Source organism: Lathyrus oleraceus, chromosome 4 (genome assembly GCF_024323335.1).
Source record: "Lathyrus oleraceus cultivar Zhongwan6 chromosome 4, CAAS_Psat_ZW6_1.0, whole genome shotgun sequence".
Classification (NCBI taxonomy): Eukaryota; Viridiplantae; Streptophyta; class Magnoliopsida; order Fabales; family Fabaceae; genus Lathyrus; species Lathyrus oleraceus.
In genome coordinates this window covers 147,786,974-147,809,568 of record NC_066582.1, presented here as the reverse complement: position 1 = coordinate 147,809,568, position 22,595 = coordinate 147,786,974, and the positions used below count along the sequence as shown (strand labels likewise).

Genomic DNA, 22,595 nt, shown 5'->3' with positions numbered 1-22,595 from the left:
GGAGCATAAGTGCCTTGCAACAACAGCCAACAGAGATGAATGAATATGGCATTATAGACTTGGTCATCTCAATTTCAAAGACTTGTATCAATAATACATTTTTTCTCATTTATAAAAAAATTATAATAAACAAATATTAAAATCATATTATCTCATTCACTAAAAAAAATTAAACTTAATTAAAATGACGAGTAATTAGAAGATTTCAATTCACTAAATAAAATATTCGAAATTGACAATATATAATAAAATAATAAATATTCAAATTTGACAATATATAATCAACAAAAATAAATAAGTTTTAAAATTGAGTATTTTCTAAAAAAAATGAATAAGCAATGGTCAAAATATTTGTAGAAGAAACTGTAATTTATATTTTCTTCATTTTCAATACTCTCATAATTTGTTTATCAATAATGTGACTTTTTTATGCATTCATATTCATATTTGATACACTCAAAATATTAAAAAAAAAATACAAACAAAATGTTCCTATGATAGTTAAATATTACAATCCATGTTGCTTCTGTTATGCTTTGCCTTCTTTGATACATATCTTATCCAGCCCTCATCGGCCTAAAACACGGTTAATATGAGTCGATTTTGTAAAATATTTTATAATTTTATCTTTTTATAAATAATAATTATATTTTTTTAATGTATGTAAATGTTAAAGCTACTCCTAAACAATATTAATTTTTATCTTAAATATTAAATGTTAAAATTACACCTAAATAATATTAGTTTTTATTTTTTCATAATATATATATATATATATATATATATATATATATAAAAGAAGGTCAAATCTTTATTTTGTAACCCTATGGATGCGTACTATCTATATATTTATTGAATTACATTTTTATTAACCGTCAAAATCAACTGTAATTCACACATATTTGCACGTCAATAATTATTTGATTAAGACATATAATTATAATGGATAATACTAATTTGTTCATAGAACACAAGTTAAGAAAATCACTTATAAAAAATTTGTATTGAAAAAAATAATTAAAAAAATAATTTTATATTTTTATTAAAATCAATATATAATTTTCAAGATAACATTTCTTTATTTGATTCTTAATCTGTGTCCCTAGGGTACAAGTTAGCATTACCCAATTATAATTTAAAATTAATAATTTCAAAAATCCTAAATTAAAAATAAATTCATTTTTTAAAAAAGTGTGATCAAAATCGAACAAATTATAACACTTTGAGTGCATGAATGTGAAAAAAAATGGCAATATATGCATTTTCGGGTTTATTCTAGTCTAGAAAGAATAGATCAATTGACTTGTGACAAAAAAAAATCCTCTACAAAAAAAACAAAAAGCAAATTGACCATGTTAAAAAAGCATGAGCACCGTTTGGAATTTTTGAGTGATTGTACCCAATAGAAATTAGCCAAATCATCTATTAACTACCCAATAGAAATAAGCCACGTCAGGATAAAACACGTGTTTTCAACAAAACATATACAAGCGGTAAATGAAAATAAATAAAAAATAAACACAACGCACAAAAACCCCGAACCCAATTCATCACCATCATCCTCTGAATCATACTCAGATCTGAAAATCACGTTCGATTAGGTTACTATTTACTATTATTATTCTGTAAATTGTTGCGCCACTACAGAATTTGGCCATGGCTGCGCCATTTTTCTCAACGCCTTTTCAGCCTTATGTTTATCAGGTAATTACACCAATTATTTGTAATCTTTCTTCGCCTTCAATCACTGCTTCTGTTAACCTAGATTCTGTAATAGCTTTGATGAAATTGGAATGTTCCTGAATTTTCTGAAATTGATTTAAGTTTTGCAATTAATACTGATATTTAGTTACTTTGATAAGTTGGATTTTATTTTATGATCAACAAAGTTTTGCGTAAGTTAACGATGTGATAATTTACTCTTTGGTTGATGGAGCTTATACATTCCACAGTGTTCATTTTCTCTTTTCAATTATCCTTTACGATCTCATGATGAAATTTTTATGTAATGTTGTTTAGAGTCAGCAAGATGCAATAATCCCTTTTCAGATTTTAGGGGGTGAAGCTCAGGTGGTTCAGGTATATGTGACTTTCCTGAGTCTTAATGTCAATCTTTTTTGTCTTTCTTTTAATATTATCAACCAATTTATAATTATGTAACATGGTTTATCACTTGGTTCGTGTAATATAGATAATGTTGAAGCCACAAGAAAAAATCATCGCAAAGCCTGGTAAGCTGTTCGGTACTTTTATTCTCAGTCATTTTGAAGCCTAAATATAGGTCACATGCTTGAACATGGTATTGCTACAAACATGATTCTTTAGATAATAATGCTTGCAATGGAAACTTAGGTCTATTTTGCATCCCAGTGTTTGTCTGTTCAACAGGGCCACTGATCGTCATGACACTTGATTGTCATTTGGGGATGAAATGACAATTCATTTGGTTGTCAACAGGGCCTAAACACAGTGTTCTTATTTGTTCAATTTATTTCCTTCACGTGTATACATAACTTACAGTTGGATCATGGTTGTCAAGATCGGGATCTCGATAAAGATCGTTAGGGTATGGAAAAAGCATAAATCGTAGGATCGTAACTCGGATCGTAAGATCCCAACAAATAGACAAAATTATATAAATAACTAGGAAAAATAACCATAACATAAAATTCTCATTAACTTAATCGTCAATATCAATTTTTCAATAAAAAAACATAATTTCCTCAAACATAATATTTTCAACAGCAACTAAAAACATAATTGTCTCAAACACATTCTAAAACACATCATCTCAACTCAAACATTATCTAGAATATATCATTATCTAAACGGGAATTGAAAAAATATGAAGAACTCTGTTTTGTAAGAAAGGAAGAGGTTTTGGAGTGCAGGGATGGAAAAAAATGAGAAGAAGAGAAGGATCTGATTGAATTTATAGAAGAGATAGATGAAGGTTCATTCATGGTATTATTTATCAATACATAATTCATTCTCAGAGTTCCAATGGATTTTGTGGCTGCGCAGCTTTCACGATCAGTATTTTTGCACTTCTCAAAAGCTCATTTAAAACATTCGAAGTCCCAAAACCCTAAAATATGTGAGAGCGGCTGTCAGGGTTTAATTACCGGGTCAATTTTTGGGCTAAATCCAATTATTAATGACCAGATCAAATGGGTCGGAACGGGTCAAAATAAAAAATGGATTGTTGGGATCTCACGATCCCACGATTTAACGATCTTCCTCTACGCTTTCAATGCTCCTGCCAAATCCACGATCTTTGTGGAACTTAAAGCAGTGGATGGTTGTCGGCTCATAAGATCGTACGATCTTGGGAGTTAAAGCGAGATCCTGACAACCATGGTTGGAATTGTGGAGCACACCTACCAATATTTTTAATTGAATCTGTATGCTATGGCAATTGTAGGTTCCATGTGTTTTATGTCTGGATCAGTTGAAATGGAAAATGCATACCTTCCAGAAAATGAAGTAGGCATATGGCAGTGGTTGTTTGGCAAAACTATATCTAACATTGTTGTTCGTAATTCTGGACCAAGTGATGGGTTTGTTGGAATTGCTGCGCCTTATTTTGCTAGAATTCTCCCGGTTTGTACCTGCATCTGTAAATTATTTAAATAGTGGATTGTTACACCTCTTGTTTCAAAATAAATTTCAAAATCCATCATTTGTATCTATCTGGCTGAAATAATTTCATATATGACTATGTATTTGCTACTTATTTGAATACAGATTGATTTGGCAATGTTTAATGGAGAGATCCTGTGTCAGGTATATCCAATTTCTTTTCAAATGTTGTTCAGATTGATTTCAAATACTAAAATTTGATTTCTATGGATTTACTGGCTGGTAATCATTATTTTTTAATCTAAGGACCAAATACAAACTAACTTCATTTTGAATTTTCTGTAGCCTGATGCATTTTTGTGCTCGGTCAATGACGTGAAGGTCAGCAACATAGTTGATCAAAGGGGGCGTAATGTTGTTGCTGGGGCTGAGGTGAGTTATTTAGGATTTTGAGATGTTTCCTATAATTTCCTAATAACTCATGCCTCGTTCGGGGTGGTTTTCTGTTTTGAAATGGTATACTGGATAAACTTTACTATAGTCATTCTGTGTAGGCTGCATGCAATGTCTACAGTGTTCTATCATATTATCTACCACCACATTTAGCACATTGGTTTTACGTATGAGATTTTGTTTGTAATTTTTCCTTAAAATCATTATTACTGTCATAGTCATATTTCTTCCAACATAATATGTTCTCTATTGGAAAATAAATGTGGAAGAAGTTATAGTATCCTTGTCATGCGTATATATTACTTCTCTAAAACCATGTTCATATTATAGGCATTTTTGAGGCAGAAGTTATCCGGCCAAGGGCTTGCATTCATACTAGGGGGTGGATCCGGTATATTTTCTTGACTTGTATACATATTTATAGCATTATTTTTTTATTTTGGTTTCTGTAAGTTATCCTCCTTCCAGACCCATCGTCTTTAAAAGCCATTCTATAAGGTCTACCTTTTTGAGTATTTTTGGTTTTCTTTATTACTGTACTCCTGTAGTATTTCTCACTGATTGCTCTTTTGGATTCTCTTCATTGTTAGTTGTACAGAAAAATCTTGAAGTTGGTGAAGCTCTAGCTGTTGATGTTTCTTGCATTGTTGCTGTGACGAGTACAGTCGATATCCAAATAAAATATAATGGTCCTGCAAGAAGGACAATGTTTGGAGTAAGTAGCTTCTGAAGCATTTTCATCTTCCACAGTAAATACCTTTCTTGTGATCTATTCTTTTTTGTGTGGTGCTTCTTATCTAAATGTTTCATAATAGTTCATCAAAATTTACATGTATGTTTTCATAATAGCACTTAATAAACTATTTGGGTAACTCCAAATGGAGTTAATTCTCTCCCTCCTCAATAATTGCAGTATTCAGTTCCAAGTTCTTATGCTCATCCCTGAAGACTTAACTAGCCGATAACATCAGTAGTAAACTTTGTTATTAAGTCGGTGTATACCTTGGAGGAAATTGAGAGTTTACATTACCAAACCTGCTAGTAAACTTTGCCTTGTGTTAGTGCAGCTTGTCAGTTGTTTCCTTTTTGGACCTAAGCTCTCATCTACGTTAGGAGAGAAGGAAGGAGGTAAATAGAGAAAACAGTTAGTTGATTACTTAGTTAGAATGTCTTCGGGTAGGTAAATTTAGAGAAATTAAGGAGTACAAGGGTATATCAGTTGGATAATTAGGGGAAATAAGGATGGAAGGATTCATTAATAATATGGTAGGGAGGGATAGGGAATGGTTTGAGGGAAAGAGGGTGGGGCGGGAAAAGGGAGGAGGGATAAACTTCCACCTTGTTTGAGAAAATCGACGAAGTAAAACATATCATACCTCACCTTTCATACATTAAGCATCTTGGATCAATCATCCAAAATGATGGAGAATATTAGGATATGTAAAACATAGGATTCAAACAGATTGCCGCTTGAGTTTACGAGAAAAGTTTCCTGCACAACAAGTGATGTAAAGGGTTTTTAGACCAAAAGTGAGACAGTAAAAATTACAACAGATGAGTAGATACACATGACAATATATGATTATGAATGAAAGTATTAGAGAGAAGTTAGATAAAACCTGTTGTGGAAAAAATGTTAGTCTCACCTGAGTTGATTTAGACACTTACAGAAAATTCTAACAATGAGGCAACTTTGACAAAAGATTCTCTAAAAGATAAGAGATAGAGGGAGAATGAAGAAAATTATAGGTCAAACTATTAAGAAGGATTTAGATTTAAATGGATTACTAATAGAAATTATTTATGATAAAGCATCAGTAGCCTTTTTGTACACCGCATAGTATTGTACGAATGGAACCACCATTTCTCCCCTGATATTGGATTCCTGTCAAAATGCATCTTAACTTTCACAAGAGTTTTATACAAAGTTTTATACATCTTGAAATTACAGGGCGACAATGCGGTAACAGCTCTTCTAACTGGACCGGGCATTGTGTTCATACAAAGTTTACCCTTTCCTCGTTTCTCTCAGCGAATTGCTAGGTAATCACTCTGCTAGTCTACAAAGTGTAATCACAACAATTAAATTACTGCCATGGATTGTTTAATGATTTTATAATATGATGATTCATTCTCTGATTTTCAGGGCGGTGACATCACCTAACATGAGGGAAAATCCAAAGTTTTTCGTACAGATCGCCCTTTTCTTTTTCCTGGCATATGTTGTCATTGTATCTTCATTAATATTGACAGATGTATGAATACACTTTTTAGTTTTTGTTGAAAATTATTATAGGTAGGTGGTGCCCTGGATTCCTATGTCAATATCGGATTTCTTTTTGGCAGATCATCTTTGCCATTTTTTTATAAATCTAAAGTGTAATATGTTTATCACTAAAATAGAATTAATTTTATTTCATTAGTAGACCAGTCAGTCGTGTAGAATGACTTTGCCGTTCTATTATGAATTTTTTGAGTTTTTCAGCTTTTCAATTATATTATCAGTACCAGATATACTTAAAGGAGATTCTAACGAAAATCATGGAAGTTTACCCGTGTCATTTTCCCATTGACGGTCGGTCAACTTGTACACAATGTTTCATGGAGATTGAGTCGTTTTTAAGTGTTGATGAATCTGATTACTTGTTGTTTCTCTGACACCAAGTATCATGCATTGTGCTCAAAGCAATCAGAAGCCATGGTTGTGCAGTGATTTCACCTATCCCACCAAGCAAATCATTGCAAGCTCACACTAATTCTTAATTTGTCGTAGATTGGCGAGTGAGTGCTCTTGACAGTACATGTTAGGCAAATTTTGGTAATCATGGCTTGGGTGAGTGTCATTGTGTCAATTATGGGAGCAATGTTTTTTCAAAGGCAGTTGAGAAAAGAAATTGTTCTCTAATCTGAATTGAACTGTGACCTTTTGAAACATAGTGTTGGAAGAGAGCAGGTACAAATCGGAGAAATACCGGTAATGGGCAAGATTACAACTAAGGATACGCCACTTTTGGGAGAAATTACAACTAAAGAATGTGCCAATACTGGAATCAATTACATGTCAACTATAATTTCGACCATTTAACTATTAAATATTGTCATATAAGACAATTAACCCGGTCTAAAAATCTTAGATGAGAATGAGAGTATTAATTCTCTTGTACTCTCTTTGGCGGCAATCTCGTGAATCCTATATTAGATACCCACATTTCATCTAATGCTATAATTTTGTATCTATTAAATAATTAAATCCTTCATAATTGTTGAAAAAGAGAATTTTGAATATTCATTTGAGTTACAAGTGGCTTGCTTTCTTATGAAAGTATTTGAAAGTAGAATTTATCGATAATATCTATTTTTTCTTTGATATTTTGGATTGTCTTTTATTTTTTGTTAGTTGCTTTTTTTTTAAACTTTTTTTTAATCTTTCTCGTGAAGAGGTGTAATATTTATAGAATAATTAGATATAAATTTGTTGATGGTTGAAAAATTATGACCATCGATTAATTATTATGTTTGCAAGTATAATTTATAATTTTATTTTATTTGTATAGTTTCCACCAGAAAACTTTATCTCGTACCCCTACAATTGTACCCACATCCCTATATATAATTTTTTTGGACCAAAATACCCTCGTATAAATAGGGTATATTTTTCAGAAATGAAATTTTTTCCCATTTGCGTTTGAAGACTTCCGGAATACATATTTTTGCATTTTTTGACATTGTAAATCGGAACACTAAGAGTAAGTCTTCCGGTTCACATAGTGTATACCAGAACATTTATCTAAAGTCTTTCGGTTTGTTGCCTTTTGGGGGCATTGAACCGGAAGTCTTTTAGAAAGTCTTCTGGTTTGGTTGATTGTATACCAAAACTCTTTCTTAAAGACTTCCGATTTGGATGAACTAAACCGGAACTCTTTTAAGAAGTGTTCCGGTAGTCAACCTTTTATTTTTCCACACCGGAACTTTTCTTTGAAGTGTTCCGACACGTTTTTTATTTTATTTTAAATTTTTAATAACTTTTTTATAATATTTTTTTGTAGTGGTTCGAAGACGAGGTGTAGATGGTAGGATTCCAGACCGCACTTTAGGCTGGGACGCATCTTCATCTGCAGCTGAGCCGGTTGGATATCCAGGAGGGTCGTACGATACATCTCTTTTGGTGAAGTATGAACATCATGTTGCTCGACATTTATGGTTTGGTAAGGTAAATAAACGGGATATATTTGAAAATGAATAATAGTTGAATATTTTATATTGTGTTTCCTAATATGTGTTTTAATTGTTTTTAGGAAAGAGGTCCAAAGAAAGAGTTAAAGGTTGCTGGACATGGACTGAAGCTGACATCTAGGGTTCCATTGGCTCTTCCACCACAGATGGAGAGTTGGGTATCTAGATCTGGTTTATCTTCACTTCAGAGAACTAGTCTGAACTAGATAGACACAAATCTTGTCTCTGCATTTGCGGAAAGATGACATCTATAGACATCTTCATTTCACATGCCGTTTGGTGAAATGAGCATTACTTTGGATGATGTCTCATGTCTGTTTCACTTGCCCATCAGGGGTATCTTCTGGAGTCCTCAGGATGTCACGGAAGAGGTAGTTGTTGAACTTGTTGTTGACTATTTAGGAGTGTCACAGGGTGAGGCACAATCACATGTTCGTAGTTGCAGGGGTTCGTATTATAAGTTGAAGTGGTTATACGATTTATTCGTACAGCATAGAGCTGCTTCCAGCTGGGCATATGCGACCAGAGCATATCTGTTGATGTTGGTGGGTTCTATCATTTTTGCCGATAAGACCTTTACACTTGTAAAGGCACGATACCTCCTACTGTTTAGGGACTTAGATAGATGTTCAGGATATAGTTGGGGAGCAGCTGCACTAGTTACCCTATACAGATATCTTGGAGATGCGTCCATGTTTAGTTGCAAACAGCTCGGTGGATATCCTACTCTCATACAGGTATATAATTTAATTTTGTTTATTAAGTGTTGGATTCATTTTATAAAATATGTTAGCTTAATTTATTTTATTTATTATGTTTGTATTTTGTAACAGTGCTGGATTCACGAGTACTTTCCAACTGTTGGAAAAAGAGGGGAGAATTGGAAACCAGCTGATAATTGTGGTCTTCCTCGAGCGATGAGATGGTCGTATAGGCAAAGAGTCCTGAAGGTTGATGATTTACGACCTATTTTGGACGAGCTGACACCTGCCTCTAATCCATCATTTGCACCTACCTCTAACTCAACTTCCATAGTTAGTTTCCTTCAATGAACATGAACATCATCTATGGGTATCGGTATATCACCTAATGTGTATCTTCCTAACTCACAAGCACAAGGTAACCCATAAGATGTTCTAAGAGTACAACCACATATTTGTCTGTTAGTTCCAACATAATCAACTCTCAATAACTCTTCAGCAATACGTCTCAAAGCAGCTTGAGATACGGAACCACGCAAATAACCATAAAAGGGACTTATGTGCGCGTGCTCAACTTCGTAAAAACTCTTTTGAAAAGAAGCTCTAATGTTTCCCAGTTGTAACCTCAAGTTGTTATTCATAGCTTCCCAACATTTGACCATGTCACCTATACTGTTTCCTAACATCTGCTTTAATTTCCAATGAGCAGATTCAACCCTAAAAATATTGAAAATAACACATAAAAAATACATAGAAAAAATATCACATATAAAAATAACACATAAAAAATTATAAGACGTATCGATTAGTCGTCGTGTTACCCAAATGTAGCACTCGATTAATCCATACTCCAACAAATCTATGCCTATGTGGAGTCAACCATGTGTCTTTCACATAATTCATAAATCCACTATAATCAACACATGCTTGCTCAAGTTGATGCAACCGTTGACCATACTCAACCTCATCACTAGCCCAAACAACTTCCATCCATAATGTGTCTATCGTCTTTTGCAGGTCATTCACTACATGTTGTTTGCATTTGGCACCAACGTTTTTGTTAATGTGAAATCTACATAGCAAATTAATCGACCTGGGAAACACAATTTCAATTGCTTTCATTAAAGCAAGATCTCTATCTGTCAAAATCACTTGTGGACACAAGTCTTTCTTCAGAAACAACTCTTTTAGTTTCTCCAATACCCAACAAAAATTCTCTGTCTGCTCAGACTCCATATACGCAAATGCAACAGCAAAAGTCAACTTGGTTGATGTCATGCCAACAATTTCAAACAAAGGTTGTCTATATTTGTTTGTCTTCTAGGTGCTATCCATAACTAACACAATCGGAAAAATATTCAACAACTTAACTGAATCAGGATGGGCCCAAAATATCTCTCTCACAACTTCCGAGTCATCCTTTTTTCTACTCCAATAGACATAGCCTGCATCCTCAATAAGCTTAAACAGATGTTGTATCTCACTTCTAGGACCTCTTATCTCTTTTTGTATCACACTCTTATGCTTGTATACTTGCGTAATCCGAGTGACATTCTCAGGATCTCGGTCTTGTAAGGAAAGCAATATGTGTCTAGGTGGTACATGTCTCTTTGTCAAATCAACGACATGTTGCTTCTCATATGTGGTCAACCTACCAATAAAGGAATGACCTTCTAATCTATCAGGTAAACCATGATTATGTAACCCACATTTTACATCAATCTTCCAACCAGACCCATCTTTCGTCGGAGTCAACCTGATTTTAAATGGGCATCCACATTTCTTGGATGCACTTTGGGTACCACTATCAGTACTCTTGTGTTTCCCACCATTATCACAACCAAATATTAATTTGTTACTTCTCCCTCTCTTCCCTGTTTCAGTATCTGAACGACTGATAATAACAGTTACTTTATTATCGATTCCAACCTCTTTAATCCATCTGATCACCTCTTCTCGTGTACCAAATCTTCCAGTCGTTATAAACGCATCAGAAGTATCTACACATATTTGGGGAAGATTTTCCATTCCTGCACAATAAAAAAATTATAAAAAAAAATTATAAAAAAAAAAGCAAACCGGAACACTTCTTGAAAGAGTTCCGGAACACATAATACACAAACCGGAAGACTTCTTCAAAGAGTTCCGGTATGTGTCACTTTGTTTACCGGAACTCTTTCAAGAAGTGTTCCAGAACGTGACTTTTTTCTTAAAGAACCGGAACTCTTTCGTGAAGACTTCCGGTTCATTACTTTGTGTGTTCCGGATGTCTTTTGTGAAGTCTTCCGGTTTGGAAAAAATACATACTGGAAGTCTTTTTCCAGGAGTTTCGGCGCAAGGGTGAAATGTGTAATTTTTGAAAGTTTCAACTGAATGGTAAAAATGAAATGGTAAATTGGTTAAAATCAGTTAAGGGTAGAGTTGGAATTTTTAAAGAATTGTAGGGGTATGAGGCTAAATGTAGGGGTACGAAGTAAAATTTTCTTTTCACAAATCACGTGAATCAAATCACATGATTACATGAATTGGTTCATGCATATCGAAATGAAATATGATTTTAAAATAAGTCATTTGAATTGATTCATGGTTTTCTTTTAATCAAAATATGAATTAAAAAATCTTTGTAATAATATTATTGTTCACGACTTGATACAAATGGAATTATGAATCGAATCACATATCTAAAACCAAAATGATTTGAAAAAAACTATATCCATGAATCGAGTCACACAAAACCTTGACTCGAGTCACGTATCCCTAAATTAATTTTTTAAAAAATAAAATTGCCATGACTCGAGTCATATACTCAAAAATCACATAATCTGATTAAAGTTACATAAAACTATTTTATGTATGCAAAACTCAATTTAGAAGAGGTGTACATGCAAGTTTACTGCAAGGGGCTCAATTATAATATAATAAACATAAAATGCTAGGAACAAAATACCGTAATTGCAAAAATTTACCCTATGAACAATTTCAGTCTTTTTTTCTTCTTTTTTTATGCTGGACAACTTAGACATAATTGAGTCATCACAAGCAAAACCTCCCTCCCTGAAACATTGAAACATTGAACTAAAATTGCATAAAATGATGAATTATAAAACGATGAATTAAAAAGAGAGAAGTAAAAAAAATAAAGGGAGATTGAAAAAAACAACAGTAGATAAACATCTAACTCATATAAATGAACAACAATGAGAAAAGAAATATAGAAGCACTAAAGTCACATAAAAGCAACTTCAAACTAGCTGCAAAATTACATATAAAAAGAATACAACGAAAAACCAATCATGTCATTTAGAAGATATGCACCCAATCACATTAAAATCTCACGTACCAAAAACTAACAACTAAACCAAAGGATGGGAGATATAAATATGGTGCTAAGCATCTTAAATAGCCACCACTAATAAACTTTCATGTCTGAAAAGTTTTAATTCATGTTTAAAATGTAGAAACTTATTAATTTATTTCCATAATTAAATAATAAGAAAAACTTCAATTTGGTGAGAATGTAATTCATGACGTTAAATCATGCTGTTGTCGAAATACTTAGGTGTCGAAGTGTAGGGGAGTTAGTCTCGACATAGATTTTTTATTTAAGTCTAATTTTGCAGTGTTAGCAGGATTAGGTATTTGAGTTTTGCTTGAGGAGTAAGCAAGCCCAAAATTTATAAATAGGGAGTAACCCTTATTATTATAATATAACACAACAAAAGTGTAGTTGCACATTTGGATAAAATCTCAGTTTGAGAGCATAAAGTTACTTCGCTCTGCATAAATTCCTTTTCTTCTTTCTTATTCGAAAACCCTAAGCTCTCTTTCTTCCCAATTCAATTTTGTTTCTTTTCATTACCATTATGCAGCAAAATATTGCAACCAAGGTTGGTTGATTCACTCGAGTGAAGAGTGAAGAACAAGAGGAGTAATCAATAAGAAAGATTGATTCTTGTTCATCAAGATTCGATTCAGAATTCACCATAGGTTTTGGTGAATTTCTCGAAGGAAAATTGATGAATTTCCAACATCTGATATCTATAGTATTGACTGAGTGATTCATGGAAAGTAAAACACGATGGTGATGAATCATCCGAACGGACATTTTTCGGCAAGTCTCCTAATTCTGAAGAATCAGAACTACGAGAATTAGTGCAAGCAGATAAAAGTGGTCTTTTGCTATCAAGATCTTTGGGATCTCGTGAAGGAGAGAGTGACACCACTTGCAGCAAATGCGACGGATGAAGAAAAGGCTGCACACAAAGAATTGAAGAAGAAAAGTTATAAAGTTCTCTTTATGATCCATCAATGCGTTGATGCAGACAATTTTGAAAAGGTTAGTGATGTTGAATTTACGAAAGAAGCATGTGAAATTCTTGAAAAATTGTTTGGAGGCGCATAAAAGGTGAAAAAAGTGAGGTTACAAACCCACAAAAGAACGCATGAATTGCTTCAGATGGAAGACAATGAAAATATAACTGATATTTCCACTAGGGTTACAAAACTGGTGAATCAAATCAAGGTATGTGGAGAAATGTTGATATCAAGATCAGTTGTTTCAAAGATCTTGAGGTCGTTGGCTCCAAAGTTAGACCACAGGATAATAGCCATAGAATAGTTGAAAGATTTGTCAACATTGACACAGGAAGAACTTCAAGGGACGCTTGAATCTCATGAATAAAGAATGGTTGAAAGAGCTGCAGGCAAGTCGAAAAGTGATGTGGCTTTGCAGGCACAATCAGCAAGAGAAAAGAAAGGCAAAGGGAAGTGGTTCGACAATAAAGGTAGAGGAGCCTACAATAATTCGAATGGTCGAAATCAATAAGAAAGAGGATGATCGAATCAAAGAAATCCCTCATACCAAATCAACCAAAGAGATGGTGTTGCAGGTAGAGGAAGAGGTGATGGTCGAAAACCTGACAAAAGTCACATTCAATGTTTCAACTGTCAGAAGTATGGTCACTACTCTAGTTATTATCCTGAAAAACAAAAGAATCAAGATAATGATGCAAAGTTTGCAAAGTGTGAATAAGAAGAGATGTTGATGATGGTCACAACAAGGGATGAAGAAAGATTCTGGGACTAATGGTACTTGAACTTAGGATGCTCATCACACATGACTGATTGGAAATATTGGTTTGTCAACATCAAACCCTCAATGAAGAACATGGTAAAATTTGAAAATGATAATACTATAGTAGATGAAGGTATTGATGATGTTCTGATTATGAGGAAAGATGTCAATAGGTCAGTAATTTCCAATGTATTGTACATACCAGACATGAAAAGTAATTTGCTCAGCATATGACAGTTGGTTAAAAAGAACTACAGAGTGTCGATTGAAGACAAGATGATAAGAGTTCTCGAATCAGATGGATAGTTAATCTTGAAGACACCTATGTCTCAGAATATAATCTTAAGGACTGAACTTAATGTGATAAAGCACAAGTTCCTCGCAACTGCAGCTAGTAAGGATGAATGGATATAACACTATAGACATGGCCATCTCAACTTCAAAGACATCAGAGATCTGAAGAGAAGAAATATGGTTTCAGGGTTATCAGAAATTGACATTCTAAATGAAGTGTACGAGGAATATGTGCAGGCGAAGCAGCACAAGAACAATTTCAGTAAGGATGCAAGAAGCAAGTCGAAGGCAATCCTTAAAGTTATATACTTTGATGTGTGTGGTCATATCCAAGTGGATTCTATTGGAGGTAACAAATACTTTGTCACAGCCATATATGATTTCTGTAGCGGTAAATTCATGACCATTAAGCTATGGATAAACTTAACGTTAATAAAACCAGAGTCGCCACCGCGCTTTTATTGTTTCCAAAGGAAAAGGGAAAAGTACGAACAAAACCCAAAGATAAGAAGTTTTCAAATCAAAACTAATAAAATGCCAGAGATTATAGGTAAGGGGGTTGGTTACACAAAGGGAATGTGTTAGCACCCAAAGTGTCCTAGGTACTCCTAGGGAGCCCTTTTTTATGTGTGTATGTGTTTTGGCATAAAAGATGTTTGCAATAAATAGAGTGTGAGAATGAGAAAAGAATTCATTAATTATATTTTTGTGTTTGACAAGACCTTCGGACTTGTGCCTACGTACCAACATAAAAATGAGGGATCAAAACCTCATAGTTCGTGGTATCAATTTCAAAGTGAGTGAATTGATATAAATCAAAATTTGAATTTAAAAGAGGCACAAGGGCCCAAAAGAGTTTGAATGAGTCTTAGTTCTTTTTGTCTTTTAAAATTTTCAAGTCAATATGATTAGATTCATTTACAAGTTTGATTTAAGAAAAGAGTTTTTTTTAAATACAATGGCATAATGCCAAAGTTTCTAATTTACAAAAGAGTCCAAGTTTGAAAATCACAAGCAAAGAAGATTTTGAAAAGGGGGAGAGATTTTGAAATTTAAGAGAATGGGAAGAGATGAAGAGACTAATCCTAAGCAAAAATTTAAAAGTTAAGAGTTGAAAAGATCATACCAATGGGATGCAATCCAATAGACAAGAATGTCATATAGAAACCCATTTTTTCTTTGGACTTTAAATCAAGCAATATCAATAAGTAAGTAGCAATGTAAAGAGCAAGACATCAAATAAAGATAGCCACATCCAAGCAAACAACTTCCTAGTCTTCTTCTTAATCTTCCCGTGTATCAGATGACATACTCCTTGATTGGCTCAGAATAAGGCATTAGACACAGGTTCAAAGTAATATTTGCATCAAGACCATGTAGCAAATGAATTCATGTGGATCCCAATACTTTCATCAAATGAAAGCTCAAATCACAATAACTTGGTTTCAGAAATGTTGGCATTGGCCAAGTCCTTTTGCATAGGGAGTGTTGCCTAATTCTAAGTCCAAAGCTCAAATCAACCCAACAGTCCACACAAACATTTTTTTATGATTTTTGTTGTTTATTAAGTATTTTAAGGTCCTAAGAACACAAACACAAACAAAATACACAAACAAATATATACACTCACAATATGTGGCTCAAGTGAGCAAAGTGAAAATGGCATAAACATAAACAAGTTAAATTATATGTAAATGGCAAATGAAATGGTAAATGACTTGAATTTAAATTGCATAAAGTAAATAACTTGAAATTAAAAGCAATAATCATAAAGGTTAGTCAAATGTTAGTTGATTAGATGTTAGTGGAGTTTTGTTTTTCAATTGATTAAGTCATTCTTTGGAGAACACTCAACCCTCTATTCACAAACATGGATCCTTGAACCAAGACCTCTTCCAAAGGAAGGAAAAAAGGTCAAGTTTCCATACAATACCATGAAAGGGGGAGACTTACAATCTCACTTATTAGAATGCTATGCCTTTGGGTCAAAATTTAACGCTATGTTAAGTAATCGTAATTGGACTTATGTAGAAGTCACAACTATCTAAGATCGGGCAATAAAAATCTTGGTGTTAATGCATATTAGAGATATGGTATAATGAACCATACTCCTAAAACATACCACACAGAAAATGATCAAAGGATGGATCTAATCTCATCCATACTTGTATAGGTTCATCTAACACAAAGTTATTGATAAACCAATTAGCCTTAGGATATTGAGACTTCAATGGTCAATGGAATGGATGGGGAAAAGTGAGATTGAAGATGAAGAGAGATGGGAGATGAGAGAAACACAAATTGGTCATGGGAGAAATTTTATCAAATTAAAATCATTCATTCATTTTGGGAGATGAAATATATATTTCATCAATCCTCTAAATCAAATGATTTTAATCCAACAAAAGTTAAATCAACCTTGACCAAGGCCCAAACACATATTCAAACTTCACAAGTCAATAAAAAATAGCTCAATATAATTTCTACACGATTAATCAATTAAAAAATCAAATAAAATGCACTTAAATTGAATTATGTTTGATCATAAACCTAAAACCTCTTCAACACACCAAATAAATGGCCAAGAGATTTATCCTAGGTCAAACAAGGTCAAAGGACCTTAGACAAAAAAATTCATAATTTTTGAAAAGTCAGAAGTATTTTTAAACAATTAAAAAATATGCACAAAAACAATTAAATCATAAAAAATATCAAAATTAATCCAAGAAATAATTTTAATTCAGAAAATGAAAGAGGAAAATATTTGAATTTTTTTGGTGAAAGTCCCATATTTTTTGGATTAAAAATGAAATTGATATGAATTAATTAAAATAAAAGGATTAAATGAAAAAATAGAAAATAAAATATAAATAAAAAAAACAAGTGCCATTAGATCTCCCTCATTAATTGAGGTGGCAAATCTGATGGCCAAACACGCGCTTTCCACCAATGTCTCAGTCAACTGTGCCACACGCGTGATAATCAAATTGGATGGATGAGATTAAAATGTGAGAATCAAATCAGATGGCCTGGATTGTTCTAGCGCACCACCGGAGCCCTAGCTCCGGTCATCTTCTTCGGCGAGCACCACCGGTCTGGCCCAAGCTCAACTCAATGGAAAATGAAAAGTGAATACACTAATTTGAAGGAAAAATGCTCAGGAGCACGAATTTGGCCTCAATTTTCTCCAATTCCAAGTATATAAAAAGATACAAGGATTTGAATTTTGAGGATCATGAATTGAGTTGCTTCAATTTATCCTCAAAGCAACTCAATCTTCTTGCCTATATTGATAGGATTTCAGACAACCAAAAATCAACAAGAATGGTGAAGAATTGAGGGAGAATCAAAGAGATGAAAATTCTGAAAATTCACCTTCAATGGAGCTTCAGATTGGCACGATCTTGTTTTCAATTATGCTTGGCCTTGCTTCAGATGCTTGTTAGAGGTAATTAGGATCAATGAAAGCTATGGACTCTTGGAGTTTCAATCTCAAAATAGTTGGAGATTTGAAACTCGATTTTCAAAGAAACTCTTCAAGCTTATCCTTCAACGGTAAGGGTTTGGGGTTGCAGGTTCAAAGCTTGGGCTTGAGGTCCCTAATTCTGAGCAATGGGGGTCTTATTTATAGACCATGAGATTGATTTCCACACACTTCCAATTTTGGCAAAATTTGAAAATTCTCTTTGCATGCTTGCATGGGCATGTGCTAGGCCCATCAAGTGATGTAATCTGATCCATAATTGAGTGTGAATCATGTTTTAACCATGTTATAAGGCCATGCAATTGTGTATGGAAAGTGGAAGTGGAAAACATCCAAATGATCCTTCAACTTACACCCATGTACAAGTCCTTCATACTTTGGCCAAATGAGATGATCTTGGACTTTTTGGAAAGGTGAGATCAAGGGGAACAACTTTCATGTTGAACACTTTTTAGTTTGAAGCTTTAATCATGATGAATTTTAAGGTGGAATTTTGGGAAATCAAACATATTTGAAAATTTTCTAAGTCCCAAGTCAAATGTTTACTTCTTCCAGCTTGAATAACTTTTTTTATGGACTTCAAATGAGAAACGTTCCTTCATCAAAGTTGTATCTATTTCAAACCTCTTAAAATTTGTCACAAATTGGACCTCATTTAGATTTGTCATAAAGGAGTTATGCATTTTAGAAGTTGAGGAAAATCACTTGTTCAATGGTATTGGTCCAAAATGATCTATAATGTTTCCTCTTGGCACATGCATTTGCAACTTGAATTTGAACTTCCTATAAATATAAAAGTTTAAGTAGAGATCGTGAATTTGATCATGAAATTTGAATGGATTTCATATCATAAAAATTGAGTAAGTTATGATCTTGGGAAGTTGACCTCCAAACTAGGGTTCAGACAAAATGACTTATAATCTTCCACCATAAAAAATGACTTTCCAAGAAAAACTAGCTCTAGACTTCAACTTGAAAGTTGTTTGTAATGTAATTATGAGTAATGTTTCTCTTGGAATAATTTTCATATGAAAAAAATTGTAGGATATAGGGTCTTGGGAACCCAAGTTTTGACTAGTTGACTTTCTCTGATCAACCACCATGAACCATCTTGCTAGCTTGACATTCTCTTGATTTTTGGGACTCATGGAGGATCATATATGCATAATATGATGTAATGTGAATTATCCCTTAGAATATTTGATCAATTGTTGAATAAACTTGTTGAAGAAGTCACACAAGATACCCAGATGGATTAGGGTTTCCAAGGCAAACAAACTCAAAACTCTTGATGATTTCTTGATAAAAATATCATGTGAAGACCATGGGGATTCATATATGATGCTTAAAATCAATGTAAACCAATTCTTGATTGTGCTCCTTGCATGAGGGTCTTAAACCCTAGATATGAGCTTGTTGGAGCGTGGGTGAACACACATACTACCTACAAAAGTAACAAACTATACATTGACATATTTTTGGTATTTTGGTTAGTGAATAAAGAAAAATGAAGTATGATACAATCAAATGTGCTTGGTGATCTATTCCAATGCAAACCAATGGATGAGGGGTAAGGAGGATGCCAATGTGTGATCCCAATGCTAATGTATATGATGAGATAGCATGAGGGATCTTAGGGTCAAAATTGGGATCTTACAACTGCCCATATTTAAGGAAATTATAGCCGAGGATGTGAAGGTTAAAGTTTTCGTATCGACTCAGTAGAATGGACTTAAATAACAACATATAAGTGAACTTTGGTCCCTAAGAGACCTTATGATGCATATGATATGAAATGTTAAAAATAATCTCTGTGGGGAAGATGTTGCCACAAAGGAAAAGAATCCGGAGAGACTGAAACGAGGGAAACTCACTGGGGAGACAGAGACTCTGGGATAAAAAGTTGTGCGTAGGTCAGGCTACGACTTAAAATTGTCGGGGGGAACATGAGGGATTCCATGAAAAAAAATCCATGAAAAGACTCAGTCGGGGATAAAGGGGAAAATCTGCAGGGGAAACTGGTAAATCAGGACAAAACTAAAATACTCGATCCAAACAGGGGACGGCGATTTCACTGGGGAAATACGCACTCAAACTCAACTAGGGAAGAAATAAACTTTAATGCAGGAGTAACAGAAATATATTATCCATTACCGGTTATTGGGTAGGAGGATAACATAATCTGACAGAGAGGACATTCGTCACCGGTTAGAGTAAACATATCAAGGATGACTCGTTGAGGGCATCAGGAGGTGTATTCATTACCAGTTACTAGGTAAGAATAAACTGTTGGAGAAAAGCCAAATAGGATTTACAACTACTAGTTACTGGGAAGAAGACCAAAGAAAGAGAATATTCGTCACTAGTTAAAGTGAACATATCAAGGATAGACTCAAAGGGAAAGAATATCCATCATCGGTTAAGATGAACATATCAAGGATAGACTGTCGGGAAAAAGTAGTAATTATATCTATCAGTTACTGGATAGAATACCGAAAAGAGAATATCCGTCATCGGTTAGGATGAACATATCAAGGATAGACTCCGAGGGGAGAAAATAGGATTTACAACTACCGGTTATTGGGTAGAAGACCGTAAAGAGGAGGAAACTCGTCATCGGTTAAGATGAACATATCAAGGATTAACCCTCTGAGGAATAAAATAGGAATTACGACTACCTTTTTACTGGGTAGAAAACCGCAAAGAGAATATCTGTCACCGGTTAAGATGAACATATCAAGGATAGACTCAAAAGGAAAGAATATCTGTCATCGGTTAAGATGAACATATCAGGGATAGACTACCCGGGGAAACGTAAAATGAATCCACTGGGAAAAACAAGAGGAAGTAGATTACTATTACCGGGTATTGGGTAAAAGTAAGGTACTCGCAAATTGAGAACATTACCAGTTCCTGGATAATAGACTCTCAGGGGACCAAAAGCATCAATCTAGGTAAGGGCTAGAAAGAGACAGTCAAATAAGGACTCGACCCGGTGAGGATATAACTCAAGGGGAGTGGTTCCATCCAAATAATCGACTGGGGAGGAAACTGAAATAATAATCATCCACAAGGAAATAACTCAGTGGGGAATGAGAAAGGTTAAATTCTTTCTACTTAAGGGGATGACACCCTACAATTGAGGGAGGACAGACGCACCAAATCTATGTGGGGAAATAATATCACTGTAGTAGAGGACCAGAAAAATGATGAATAAAAAAGTGCAATGATGTAATAATGAAATATATGAATGTGTATATATATATATATATATATATATATATATATATATATATATATATATATATATATATATATATATATATATATATATGTGTGTGTGTGTGTGTGTGTGTGTGTGTGTGTGTGTGTGTGTGTGTGTGTGTGTGTGTGTGTATGTATATATATGATGATTATGCTAACAAAACAATCACGAAGGATACAAATGTCAACGGTATGAATCATCGATATAACACTCGGCTAATCTCGACAGGATGAAGGCATCGACTGGAGAAAAAGAGTTGAGGGATGGACATAAAATCATCCATCTCAAAGGATTTGCATTATCAACTCTGCAGGGAATTTTAGGTCAATCATCATATCAAATGGGAGACAACCTCGCAGAAGACCACAAAATACATACATACATATATATATATATATATATATATATATATATATATATATATATATATATATATATATATATATATATATATATATATATATATATATATATATATATATGATTATGCTAACAAAACAATCACGAAGGATACAAATGTCAACGGTATGAATCATCGATATAACACTCGGCTAATCTCGACAGGATGAAGGCATCAACTGGAGAAAAAGAGTTGGGGGATGGACATAAAATCATCCATCTCAAAGGATTTGCATTATCAACTCTGCAGGGAATTTTAGGTCAATCATCATATCAAATGGGAGACAACCTCGCAGAAGACCACAAAATACTACTCGATAATCAGTGCTAATAGGGATCAGGGATAACCCCGTTGGCGACCTGAGGGGAGACAAAAAAAATTGTACTGAATCTATGCAAACCGTTGAGAATACGCGCCTACAACTCAGCTAGGGAGGCGATCTCAAAACTCGGCTGGGGAGACTGAATTGTTGAAACCAACTGCTTGGGGAAAGACCAATAATGTTTTGCACTTCTAAGACTTACTTGTTTTCAGACTGCGGTTGATATTCCTGCCGTTGAGAAAAAATGATTTTGATTTTTTAAATTCAATTTCAAAATGATCATCATAAAATTTAATTCTATTTGGCTGAAAGATAAATAAGAGTAGAAACAATTGGATAAAAAGCTCAACTTTATTTAATAGAATGGTAGTCTGTAAATGACAAGACTCCATAGATCTTTACAAAAGTTGAAAAATGGTAATTTATGTGGAAAAGGGCTATATTGAATACAATGATCATTAATCCTTTCACCGACTTCAATATCCACTGTGCTCTTGGCTTCAATTGAGAATGATGAATCAGAATTAAATGTCTTGCTAAAAAACGTCTCAAAAATGAATATCAACAAGATGCAGTTACTTGCCATAATCCCTAATTTTTGCATAAATTTCCCCAAGGTGGGGTACTCAATCTATCGAGATAAATTCTTCTATTTCATGTCTCTAATTTTTGCCTCGATCGCCTTTTCGGGTTTTCAATCCACCGAGACGCTCATTTTTGCCTAAGCCACCCTTTCGGGTTTTCAACTTAGCGAGCTGTTCTTTTGTTTTTAGGCGAAGTATTTCTT

The 22,595-nt window shown here is 33.9% G+C and overlaps 1 protein-coding gene across 1 annotated transcript; it reads left to right on the top strand.

Annotated features, from left to right (window-relative positions):
- Window positions 1-1,499: 1,499 nt before the first annotated feature.
- LOC127074193 (uncharacterized) lies at window positions 1,500-6,465 on the top strand. Its single transcript, XM_051015498.1, has 10 exons — window positions 1,500-1,704; window positions 2,020-2,079; window positions 2,192-2,231; window positions 3,425-3,603; window positions 3,748-3,786; window positions 3,928-4,014; window positions 4,366-4,426; window positions 4,626-4,750; window positions 5,987-6,078; window positions 6,182-6,465. Exons 1-10 carry the CDS (start codon window positions 1,657-1,659, stop codon window positions 6,294-6,296), a joined length of 846 nt encoding a protein of 281 aa, XP_050871455.1. The 5' UTR covers window positions 1,500-1,656; the 3' UTR covers window positions 6,297-6,465.
- The last annotated feature ends 16,130 nt before the right edge of the window (window positions 6,466-22,595 follow it).